General features: G+C 37.7%; 1 protein-coding gene across 1 annotated transcript; it reads right to left on the bottom strand.

Moving 5' to 3' along the window:
• Positions 1-3,144: 3,144 nt before the first annotated feature.
• Positions 3,145-12,537, bottom strand: LOC116306992 (bifunctional arginine demethylase and lysyl-hydroxylase JMJD6). The gene is made up of 8 exons (XM_031717136.2): positions 12,393-12,537; positions 10,474-10,835; positions 9,486-9,586; positions 8,484-8,727; positions 7,290-7,435; positions 6,605-6,647; positions 5,607-5,827; positions 3,145-4,685 (listed from the first exon to the last, which is right to left on the bottom strand). The coding sequence occupies exons 1-8, from the start codon at positions 12,445-12,447 to the stop codon at positions 4,616-4,618; spliced, it is 1,242 nt and encodes a 413-aa protein (XP_031572996.2). The 5' UTR covers positions 12,448-12,537; the 3' UTR covers positions 3,145-4,615.
• Between the last annotated feature and the right edge of the window lie 309 nt (positions 12,538-12,846).

Consider the following 12,846-nt stretch of genomic DNA (forward strand, 5'->3'; position numbering starts at 1 on the left):
ACCATGCGGTGCATGCACCCATGTCCTACGGAGAACGCTTGCCGCTTATTGGGCGCGACTGATGCAAGTGTGAATGCCCTCAGGCTGATATATAATGATGGTCCTTTGATTGGTAGGGCTGAATAGACTATCAGAAATAAATATAGTGAAGGTGTAATATCAGCCGCCTGCGTCAGTTAAAGTCATCATTGTCCAATTCTACACTGAAGAATTCGAATATGCCAAAATTGTGGCAAATTTCATCCGATCCAATCCAAGTTCAAGACCTCACACAAGAAAACCAAAACCATTCAATTGCTTAACCCAGTCTAATCCTGGATTAAGTTTTTATACGAATCAAGAAGGAATCAAGAAACGCACGACTCCAAGTCTGTCGCAAAAATCTGTGAAAGGACGACAAGCTCTATCATCTTTTTTATGAGCTTGTAAAATATACTCTATTTGGAACTACAGATATTGATATAGTACGGCTACATCAATAAACCATGAAGAACTTTCCAGAACTTTTATAAAAAGGTATCAACACGCCATCGAAATTCTTGGCATTCGAACATTTTCTAAGCCAGCATTGTAAGACAGTAATGGCCCCATGCTGGTCAATCAAAGGATTGGATATATTATCATAATTGATCAGTAACTAGAATTGAATTACCAAGACACTAATGGCCCCGTACTGGTCAATCAAAGGATTGGATATATTATCATGATTGATCAGTAACTAGAATTGAATTACCAAAACACTAATAGCCCCGTACTGGTCAATCAAATGATCACCGTAGGTCTAGAAACGTATGATACGAATTTAAAGACTTGGCCGGACTTTCCCATCCGCTGTATTTATTTTTTATAATTATTCGGGTGTTGAAATACCATTAACCATAGCCTATTTGCGGCGTTCATAGGTGCTGATGATAGGACGGTTGCACGATGGCGTCATTTGACTCCCACTGCCAAGATGCTCTTCGCGAATTTTCTTTCTTATTTGATTCGTATTCCCTCGTGAGAATAGTAAAAAAGAAAAGAAAAGAAAGTGTGCAAGGGAGTCTGGTAGTAGAGGTCAATGACGCCATCATGCAAACGTCCTATTGTGATTTTTCAATTGGGAAAAAAAAAAAAAAAAAAAAGACCACGCGCGATGTCTAGCCTATTAGGGGCTAGACATTCTTTCGCGTCTGAAGATGTCTAGAAATTAATGGAACACTTCTAGGTTAGACTTACAGGTCACCGTGGGCCTTTTTCGAGTTCCAAAAACGATTGTGCTCTAGGCTCCAGACCAAAGTGCACCATTTCCGCTATCTCAGAGAATCTATATGTTCATGTTGGAGATTGACTAGCTCTACTTTACCTCACCCCTTCAACTAGAGCGCTGCTACACAGGCTAGCGATTCACACAGCAATGACGGATCCAGGGTGGAGTATCGGCGGAGTCTGGACCCCCCTGTTATACCTGACAGATCTTAAGAAAGAAAAACGATGTGCAACTTACCTGTAGCAAAAGTGCAAGATATATATCTTGCAGTCCCTAATCGTACCACATCGTCCGAAAATAATTTGTCATAAAACTTGTAAAAGAGGTGAAAATATACTTTTCAGTCGGATATTTTGACATTCCAATGTGAGCCGTAACGTGGATTCCAAAAAGTGCTCTTTTTCGCAGTCAAATACTATGAGCAAAAAATGCGCGGTTATTCAGAGCCAACAATATACGGGTTCATATTCGGCTCTTTCCAAGTCAAACCGGAGATAGCCATATCAACGGTAACTGAGTAAAGACTATGCGAGCCAAAATTTGATATTATGGTTGTGTCGGGTCAAGCATAAATCACCTCGAGTCGAGGATACGGGGAAACTGGGTTATAGTAATTAGAGAGTTTTAGATTGACTTTTTTTCTTACCGCAAACGGCAAACGTGACCACGTTTTCATAGTTTTCCCGTATTTTACTTTACCTTTTACAAACCTTCTCACCAAGCGCAAATATTCTTTTGTTTTTCTACTACTTAGACTTTTTTGCGATTCTTTTTAAGCTATTTAAGATAATTTTTAAATGGTCAACTGACGTTTCACGTTTGCCGTGAACGTAAATCTAAAGCTCTCTATTATCCTTTTGTTTCCCCGTAGTCTCGACTCCAACGGTACAAACTCTTTAAAATTTGACAAACAAGAATTTTATTTGTAGAACCGTATTTAATTATATTTCACGAGATATTACCTATACTAATAAAACACTCAACAAAATTAATCGATTCTTATTGGACAAGAGGACTACAATTAAATCCCAAATTGTACTCTGTAGAGTCCAAATTTTTGCTCAATTTCATTGAGCGTATTATAAACAACAAAAACGCACAATCTTCTCGTACAATTCGGAATTTATACAGTCGATCCCAAAAACGTTGTCCAGGTGAAAAGAGGTTTATAGGACAATAAATGTCACGTGTCCATTAAATATTCAGTTTTACGCGCGTGGATTTTTTAATTAGCATACTGATGCAAAAGTAAATTACAGTATTGAAAACTGAATCTGAAAGGAGAATGGTATACCAACATTTGTTTTATGCAAAAACATACCAGGAGATAGCTGCTAATCTGTTTGTAAGTCCTGAAACGGTCAAACGGACGTGTGCGACATTCTACACTGGTGGAGACATTAATCCTTGGCCCGTCGGTCGACCTCTTCAAACAGGAACACTTTTTCCGCATGAAGAGTATATCGTCATGGAGTGTCTTCTACAACGTCCTGAAATGCAATTGAATGAAATAGCGACGAAAATATTCAATACAACTGGCTCTGCTTTTAGTGCCCAAACATTATGCAGAACGGTCCACAGGCTTGGATTCACGCGCAAGAAGGTATGGTACGTGCAGATTGGTTAGCTCATTCTCATAATTACTCAGTCTTGCAGAACGTTCTCTAAGTCTGGTAAGGCTTTCACTAGCTCAGAACGTAGCTCTGAAACGGTCTCTAACACTGGAAAATTGGGTAAACTTCTTACAACGTAGCTAGACTTCTTCTTGGAGTCCAAAACCCGAACTTCTAAAGTCGAAAGAACTTGTTTTGAATTACCCGCCGTCGACATTTTCTGCCACGCATGTGATGAAGCACGTTCAGATTCCTATTTCCACACGCGCGTAAAACTGAATATTTAATGAGACACGTGACATTTATTGTCCTATAAACCTCTTTTCACTTGGACAACGTTTTTGGGATCGACTGTAGATACTCGTACTGTTTTGAAAGTTCTCAAATTGAACTCGCCTAAAATGCTCGTCCAAGTAAAAAGATAATTTTTAAAAAAATGTCCAAATTATTATGGAAAGTATTTATTACTTCCAAAGCACACAGCAACATTCAAAGACATCACTGAAAAGATTGTTGGATTGTTAAAACGTCGTAAAAAAACGCTTTAAGCATCCTTTGCTATATACAAGAATTATTGATTACCCTATAGACCTTTGTCACCGAATGGCCGCTTCTTTACATTAGAGTGACCACAGTAAATCCGTGAAACACTAATTACTAAATAGTACAGAATAGTGCTAGTTAAACAATAGAAAACAATGGAATTTGCATGAAATTGTGCTATTTAGTATTACTAAAGTTTCACGGATTTACTGAGGTCACTCTACAATAATCATTACAAACGATTTTTTTAGATGTATCTCTTTGACATAACAGGGCTTGATAACGTTGATAACGTGTGAGAGTTTTGAATCCCAGTCAAAAATCCTTGACAAAATATGGGGGACTTAAAAATGTCAAAATACACCAAAATGATGCTATAAAGGCCTCCGCCATAATATACATGCATACAATATAACTTTGGTCTTTTATAACTCTGATAATATTTAGTCAAAAGTAGTGCAACTTTTTAAAAAATATATAGTAGAAAGCTGTCAGGTGAAAAACGCCATGATGATAAAGGTCTATAGAATTGGATGAAATTGTTTTAACGAGCGAGCGCCATTTAATGTCAGAGCGAGAAAAGAAGAAAAAAATAAACAACACAAGCTCTATAGGAATGAGACTTTGTAGTTCCAGGACATGCCATTGACTGGGACTCTGTGCTGGAAACGAAACTTGCTTCAAACCATAGTTAATGGAGGGGAATGGTTACGAAACCTATTGTTATAGGTCTTTGTTCACTTTTTTCAAGCGTGACCGTGCACAATCCTTTGTTTTACCATTGTTTTTACCATTGTTGGCAATGGCTGAGTGAACAGACAAAAATCTTTCTTTTGGCAGCTAGTTCAAAAGACTTAAAGATTTATAAGAGATATTTGAATATTCCTTACAACAATCCCATAGACAAAGTTTATGTTTACTTATTTTGCAATTTCAGATGAGCATAAATCAAAAATTGTGCACCGTCAAGACCGGTTCAACATCAAAAGCGAACAAAGACCTGATAACAATAGGTTTCCTAACCATTCCCCTCTATTAACTATGTTCAAACCAGTCGCCTTCAAGTTACCAACTCTTTGAGGTTATTAGACAAACTCCTAAACTTCTGGCAATTAGTTTTGGCTCTACGCGGGCTTAAAGGCATCCATAATCAAGTTATAGACAATGAATTGGTTTTTCTTTGTTCAAGATTTTCCATCGAATACTTTTGTCATCGTCCGTGTTTTGGGGAACGACTGACACTTCTGAATCTTGATGTGGATGGTATATCTAACCTAGGCCTAAAATCAGCAGAATAAAAAAGAAAAAAAAAAAAAAAAAAAATTGGAGTCAATAATAAATTAGTACATTTAGTTGTTAAGGACTGGCCCTTGGTTGAAACCAGTTTTATCTCTACGGTAGTAAACGGGCACCCTTTGTTAAGCGGATATGTTAAAAAGAAAGGAGCAAGAGAAACAGCAACAATAAAAACGAAGCACTTTTTTCATTTGCTTGATCAGAACTAAGCAACGGGTCTTTTTCATGCGACAGCCACGTTCAGTTGGTTTCGACGATAGATTAAGCCTCGCGTTGCCTCACATTCAAGTGCTTGAGAATGAATTTATAAGGGTTAATTTTAATTAAAAACAACGAATTTCATTGTCATGAAAATAAACATGGCCGCCGTGTGATAAAGATCTATTGACGGAAGAAACACCTAAATATCCGGGAATAAACCGAGCAAACAAAAGCGCTTTCAAAATAGTTAGGAAGATTGTTTCATACCGCCACCCGGTTAGCTCAGTTGGTAAGAGCGTCGGTCTGTTGTGCGGAAGGTCGTGGTTTAAGCCTCGGCCGCACCAACACTCAGGATCGTAAAATAACTGAGGAGAAGGTGCTGCCTTCGTAATTATATCTGCAAATGGTTAGACCTTCAAGTCTTCTCGGACAAGGACTTTAAACCGTAGGCCCTGTCTCCCAACCCTTCCTAACTAACAGTAAATGGGGGACATAAAAGAACCAGTTGAACTATTCGTGTAAGAGTAGGGGATTGCCAATTTGGAGGCATAACATTAATGTACTAAAAAATCACTCATGATTGAAAACTGCACGGCTGCTAATAGCGCCTTAATGTGCAGCCCGTAAAGTCCTCCACTGCATTGTAAAGCGCATTGAGACATTGTGAAATGCGCTATAGAAGAAGCCCATTATTATTATTATACCTCTTTTTATGATGCCAGTAACCTCGTTCAGACGTTCTTCCTTTCTCTTTACACCTATCATTCTCGCTGTCAGATGACTCGCTTAATGAATCACTGCTCGAGTCAGATGATGATGAAGATGATGACGACGATGAGGCCGACGATGAAGAGTCTGATGCAACTCCGGTGGGCTCATCAAGATCTACGTCCATTGCCATTCTGTATACCTCAGGCCGATGTTTCTGGTGAAAATAACCGAACCTTTAAGGGGAAGGTATGTTGTTTTTGTGTTTTGGGGGGGGGGGGGGGGGGGGGGTGGGGAGGGATTCTAGGTAAATGAGTTTTCCGTGTTCCTGTTATTCTCGCAGAAGTCATTTCTTTATTTACTGTTAATGCTGGGTCGCTGGTTTCTTTCTTATGTTTGTGTGTTTGTTGGTGAGATAAAAAACCATAAAAAAGCCTCATATGGAGTTGTGCCCACATATAGAAGGACAGGGAATGCACTGCAGAGCACACGATATATACAGTCAATTCAAAAAATGTTGTCGTCGACCAACTCAAGCCTACGCGACTGGACCGAAAGGAGCTCTGGGTAGTAATCATTGAAGCCGAGTTGACTCCATAATTTTATCTGGCTAGTTATGCCTGGTTTACAGCACGAACCTTCGTAGGCGAGCGGGAAGTGTTGAAGGAGAAGTTTTTTTAATGCCTTCATATCTTCGGAATGGTGAAATGAATCATAACTACTTTTGTTTTTCTTTCCCTAAACCCAAAGACATGCATTTGATGGATTGTTTCTCGCCATTATTATCTTATTACTAGCGGGAACAATTTATTCAGAACGAATATTAAACCGCTTCAGTGATTTTTACCCATATTCCTTTCGGTTCAGTCGCGTAGGCTTGAGCCGGTCGACGACAACGTTTTTTGAATTGACTGTATGCACCGTGATTGACGACTACAACACATATTAATTGTCTGTTAGTGAAATCTGTACATTCATAGTTCAATTAATTCACCTTAAGTTTTTTTAACCATTTCTTTGATAGTCTTGGTCGACCTCTGCCAAGAGAATTAAAAGCAAAATTACAATGAAAATGCGTTACAATCAAACCTTGCTCAAGCATGTGCAACGTCATTTGGTGTCGTATTTTTAAACGTTTGCATTCAGTTTGTATTAAATAATTGGTTACACATTATGCTCATGGTTAACCCATTTTTTAAAACCCAAAAAATTTTGAAACTCAAAAAAAAAAAGATCAGGAAAATTTATCAAGCCCCCAGCCTCTAACAAGCCCCCCTTCTAATAAGTACATGGTCCAGAAGCACTGTTTAGTAAGAGAATAGGCCCACAGGGAGGTTTAGTAGAGGAAATGCTTGAGCAGGGAAGCACCGGTAGCTTGAGCTGCTTATGCACTACCTCTCACCAATGCAGCCCAAGTTTGAGTCCTGCCGATCTCGATGTGTATGTGAGCAGAGTTGTTTGTTGGTTCTTTCCTGTGCTTCGAGGGTTTTTCTCTGGGATCTCCAGGTTTTCTCCCTTCACAAAAATCAACAACTAAATTCTAATTCGATCTTTGGGCTTTAACCTAGTTTGGAGCCTAGCTCTGTTGTGATTGTCCCACGCTGTGATACAACAGCGAAAGCTAGTAGATTTTTAGAAATATGTGTCTGTTTTTCACTTGAAAGCATACAGTACATTACCTTACTGTTTTATGCCAAACTACAGGAAAATTAGTGACAGAGCAAAAATTCTGAGTGACAGCAATTGTAGTGTCCAGATTGATAACAACATGCCACCATCCACCTGGAACAAAAACTGTTTCCCCGGGACACTGGAGAATCTCAATCTGTTGGAAACAAGCATAATGTCTTTGTATAAGAAATATCATTAAATCAAATGCAATAATATAGTGTTTGGGTTCCCTGTGTAATAATGCAATATATATAGTACGTGTACTTAGTAAAAATATACAGGTGATTATTGAAAATCTTGCGCGCTGATTGGTCAAGAAACTCACACTATCACACGATAATCACCTTCAGAGATAATCCAAAATGGTGGACAGCTGCTTTGTTGCTGTTACCGGAAAAATTTTTTTCATCTTTTTTTTCTTTTTTTTGAAAAAATCACCTGTGTATTTATACTAAAACAATTATTTGACTCAGCCTCCCTGAATATCAGGGAATATTTACCTTGCCACTCAAAGACTCGAGTCTTGGTAAATATTCCCCGATATTCACTTCGCCTTTGGCGAATAATTGTTAAATATACATATGTATACATACACAGGGGGGAACAAGATTTTTGCCTTGGGGAAGTGGGGAGGGAGGGCAAAACCTGTTTTCAGAACATTGGTAAAAGTGAACTTATCACATGAATACTTAGGTGTTTGGGTTTGTAAATAAGTATGAGTATGGAGGGGCAGATTAATACCCTTTGCCTCCCTGGCCATGACCCTTCATATGTAGTGCAGTTGTGGCTATACAACCAAATAACATTAACATAACGTAACTGAGTATATGAATAAATATTACTGAACCATGTAATAACCAAATATAACAATGACTGCAGAGATGGGAATAGTGGCTGGGAGACTATAGCCCCCAAACCCCCCCTCACCCCCCAAATACTTTTGCAGCCTTATTTTAAGTTACTTGTTTGCTATTTTAAATATCAATAGCCAATGCAATAAATATGTTGTATATGCCCCTCAAAACAGGAGTTACGAACTGCACTTTCAAGGGCCTCAGTTTAAAACTTTTTTGCTGGGCACGTCCCTGAACCCCAGCCCTCTAGGTACTGCTGCCTTTGGTGGTCATTAACCCCTCTCCCCCCCCCCTCCCGACAATAAAAATTAAACCCTGCAGTCCCTGTATACAGTTACCCATGCTTACCGGTTTATATTCTTTTGGCCAGGAAGGTAGCTGAGTACGTGGATAAACATTATTGAACCACGTAATACCCTCATCTCTCTGACTCCCTCCTTCACTGGCTGCGACTTTCAGGAGGTCACGAGGAACATTGGTGGGAAACATTGCCCAACGCTTGTGACCAGACACTAAACTATTCCAGGCACTAGTACCAAGAGGATCAATGTGTATACCAGTACCTGACCGTCCTGGACCCATGACAAACCATCTGGAAAAAAAATCATATTTATATGCATTATATACTGCATGTGTGTGGTGGGGTGGACAGCAGAGATTAGGAAGAGTTTCGGCATGAGGAGAGTATATTGTGTAGTACAAGAAAATACCTACTATACCTCCCTCAGTTGACAAATTGTAAATTTTAAAGATGGGAAAGAATCTTAGGGTGTATTAAAGAAAAGAGAGTCACAGGGTCATTGTGCAAAGACAAGTAGCCGTCAGGCTTTACCCTCTCTATATACAATCTCTACCTTTAATCCTTACCTCTCTCTATATAAATAGTCACCTACATACATACACACGTACGTACTTACACAACAAATTGAAATATGGCAGCCAATTTAAATACTGTAACTAATGCTCTGCACTGACTAGCCTCTCATACATGTGAAAATGCTTTTATGTTTCCATGTGAACACCAGGCTAGTCAGTCGCTAGTCGTTGGAGAACAATAGCTATTCAAACTGGTCGTCATATTTCCATTCAGTGCATGGTAACAGACAATTGATACAGCTCAAACCTTATTCTTGTTCACCATAAACAATCAAATAAGCAATATTGCAGAATGTAGATGATGGCTAGTAAACACTAGTGTGGACTGTCACTTTCTATTGACTCCGACGAAGGACTAACGTCCGAAACGTCAGTTCCTATTTTCACTATGGTGTAAAACTTATCAATCTACGATAAGTGTAATATTGCAGCATGGTAATTAATAGCAAAATTGATGTTTGCATTGACTGATACCTGTAAGGAGGCCTTCTTTTTTCTCCAGCATAACGAAACAAATCATCAACAAAAAATCTAGGAATTTCATATTCTTCTTTCAATTTCTTTTTCTTGGGATTCTTTAAGAGAGAAAAAATATTAGAAATTAGATGCAACCTTTTGCATATATTAAAAATTCTACAGTATTTGTTCCATGTTGGCAACCCAGGGGCAAACTTACCAGACCACATCCGAACATAAAAATGTAGCTGGTAATCTATTATTCATTTATCTAAAATTGATGTTGATGACAGCATACATTTACAGCATAAAAGCATTTCCAGAAGAGAAAAAAAAAAATGTTTTAAATAAGTGACCATATTGTCCTCTTTCGGATTCAGTTTATGCCACTAATTTTGGTTTATAAATTTTTAGTCATTAAATGTCTTGTAGTTTCAAATTACCTCTGTTTAAAGTGCACAATATATTAAACCTCTTTAACTAGTTTGTAATGTTGTTCCATTTCAGACCATGTGTTGTTCCTTTGGGTATCATTTTTTTTCTTTAATGGTTGTGCATGAAAAGCAACATGAATATAACGACTCATAAAAAAGAATTTTCCCAAGTGTATAACACATTGTCTAAATTGCAAAAACATTATGCCCAGGGTAAAGATGTCTTGACTTTTTCAAATGATTTGCTCTTGATTCTACATTATCATTATTCTATGTTATTTACTGATGGAGAAAGAGAACTACTGCATTTCCTTCGTGAGTCCATGCTTAGCAAATCTCTAGAACCTGGTTTCTGCGCAATTAGCTTTTTTTTTTGCAATGCACACTCTGATTGAGTCAACATTTTGACAACTTTTTTTTCTGCTCACATGCCCTGAATTTGAATTTGAAGGGGGAAAAACATTTTTGATTACGTAAGCCTTTCTCTTTTCACTCTCAGCATTCTGTACATTTAAATCAAAGTATCTAAAACAGAAAGCTGTTTTATATTTCATAAATTGAGCTATACATACATCTGCATATGAGCTATCAAATATATACAGTGGACTGTCATCATTATTGTGTTGTGAGTATTCAAGGTAATGCTTCATCTTCATCTTGACAGAGTATCCATCGTCATCTTCTCCAACCTTAAATTTCTGATTGCCGAACTTTCTTCCCAGTCTTTCAAGCGTCCATTTCTTACATCCTTTCCAGTGTTCCATAGCATGAGTGAGGACTACAGGAATTCTTGGTCGTTCATATTTCTCAATAAATTCTGAATGGGATACTTTTCTGACATCTACTCTTTGTATGTTATCTTTAACTGATCCTAAACTTAGATCAAAGTTCTTTGCAAAACCAAGTTTTGTCCAGGATGTTTCATCTTTAAGTTCTGAAAAGAAAGAAAGAAAATAAATGGAATATCACAAAAAACAAAAGGTACAACAGAAAACAAAACAAGAAACACATAAGCAACCATGCACCTTGGAAAATAAAACAGATGGTTCTAAAGAAGGCTGCTTATGAGAGTGGTTGCAACTGTATGCTACAACATATACCTATGTAAATGATACAGGGCACATTGGCTAATTTCCCTTCTTGCATATACATCTATTTCCAGTTCAGGACGGCACTTGCTAAATTTGATTGGGCTGAGAATAATTGTTTGAAGTTATCAAATCCCACACCACAAAACATTTTTTCTGCACTTGCTCATGGAAAGTGCTTTGAATACAGTTGAAATGTAGTTATAGTTTTCCCCAACCATAATATGAGATAAAGTGACAGTGGAAGGAACTACAGGGCTGGAAAAGCTCTTGTGGTCAACTTTAAGTAGAGCTATCATTGATGAGATTGTAAAAATTGTAGGTAATGTGGTCATAGATTATTTTCCAGGTTCTGATTATTTGACTTACTTGGTTACACAGTTTTAAAAAGTTCACATGCCACCCCCACCACCGTATGCAAGTTCACATGCCACCCCCACCAAGTTCTTATGCCGCAACTTTAGAAAGAACTTGTCATTTGTCAAAATAATGTTTTGGGTCATTGGATTTGATGACTTCAAATGATACTTGAACCAGTGAAATTTGGTGAGAAGCTCACCCAACCGGAAATATTAGTATTGGTAGTAAATGCTCCTTAAACTGTATACTCATTAATGCATTATCAGGCCTTTTATGTTCTCATTGTACTAATACTCCAGTTTTGAGTTCTCTTTGCACAGCCTTAGTCTCATTTGTGGGTTATAATATCCAGCTATTCCAATAATCGTATTGTCCGTAGTACATATATTCCTTACTATACAATGGACCTTAATAAAAGAAAAGAACACATTTGTACACAATCAAGGCTCGTCTCGTAAATATATGTTTTTTTTGTACTAGCTTATACTAAGTCTGGCCATCTGTCTTAGTCTAGCACCTATGGTTATTTACAGATGGTCTGTACTTTTAATTCTGTCATACTTAATTTATTTAATTATATCAATGTAACTTTGAAGTACAAATAAATTGATTGATTGATTGAAAGGCAAACTCGAAATGGGAGTATTTTCGCTAACACATCTTTTTCTAGTCATTTTTTAAATAGAATTTTAAGCCTGCAAAATTGAAAGACCATCGGGAGTAAAGACTGCATAAAATATTCTTCCAAAATTTGCATTCCACTTTTGCTTTAATTCTTGCTGTTTGGATCACGGAAATGCGAGTTTTACAGTATGTTATAATGATAGCAAGGACTGCTCCTTGCCTCTGTTGAAGTAAAAACAAACACAAACAAAACAAAATAAACATATATAATATATAGGATAAGATATATCAAGGACATGGATTACTGATAAAAAATATTGGCGACGTTGACAGAAAAATAAGAACAGCATAAACACAGTGTGCTGTACCCATCAGATTGCCAAAGTAACACTTCAAATATTTCTCTCAGACGATCTTACCGGGTCTTGCTTTTCGTTTAACCGCTAAAACTCTTCTTTCGGTCTTAGAATCCATGAATATGGGTCCTTCTATCCACGATCTACTGTATTTAACTAGTAATTTTCATCCCACAATTACAGGTTCCACATTTTGTTTCTCGAAACAAGGTGCCCCGCTCTGGAATGCGCCCGCGATCAACCACAGGTAACCCGTCTTAGGCCGTTGCCAGGCCAACAGTCAGTTAAACGGCTATAGCATAATTTGTAGCATTTTAGTAAGTCCCTTACATTAAAAGAGCATATAGATTATTGATATAGTACTAAGATGTGGAAATCCCTTTTTTGTTTGTTTCTGGCACAGTTTTTATGTTAGGGAGGGACGGTTCAGTATTGCCTTGAAAACGAGGCTATAAAATGTATCAATTGTATTATTTCACTTTACTGACATTTTGAAAAGGCACCAAGCTTTTATTCC

Source organism: Actinia tenebrosa, unplaced genomic scaffold, assembly GCF_029948245.1.
Source record: "Actinia tenebrosa isolate PJP-AT-01 unplaced genomic scaffold, QUT_ActTen_1.0 utg344__unscaffolded, whole genome shotgun sequence".
NCBI classification, from domain to species: Eukaryota; Metazoa; Cnidaria; class Anthozoa; order Actiniaria; family Actiniidae; genus Actinia; species Actinia tenebrosa.

What these genes read in the sequence shown, in the direction of transcription:
- LOC116306992 (XM_031717136.2), bottom strand. Translation starts at nt 12,447, where the DNA reads ATGGATTCTAAGACCGAAAGAAGAGTTTTAGCGGTTAAACGAAAAGCA. An exon ending in GTTTGGCATAAAACAGTAAG is followed by an intron (nt 6,648 to 7,289) that starts GTAATGTACTGT and finishes TTCTCTTGGCAG; the next exon opens with AGGTCGACCAAGACTATCAA. An exon ending in AATGGTTAAAAAAACTTAAG is followed by an intron (nt 5,828 to 6,604) that starts GTGAATTAATTG and finishes TATTTTCACCAG; the next exon opens with AAACATCGGCCTGAGGTATA.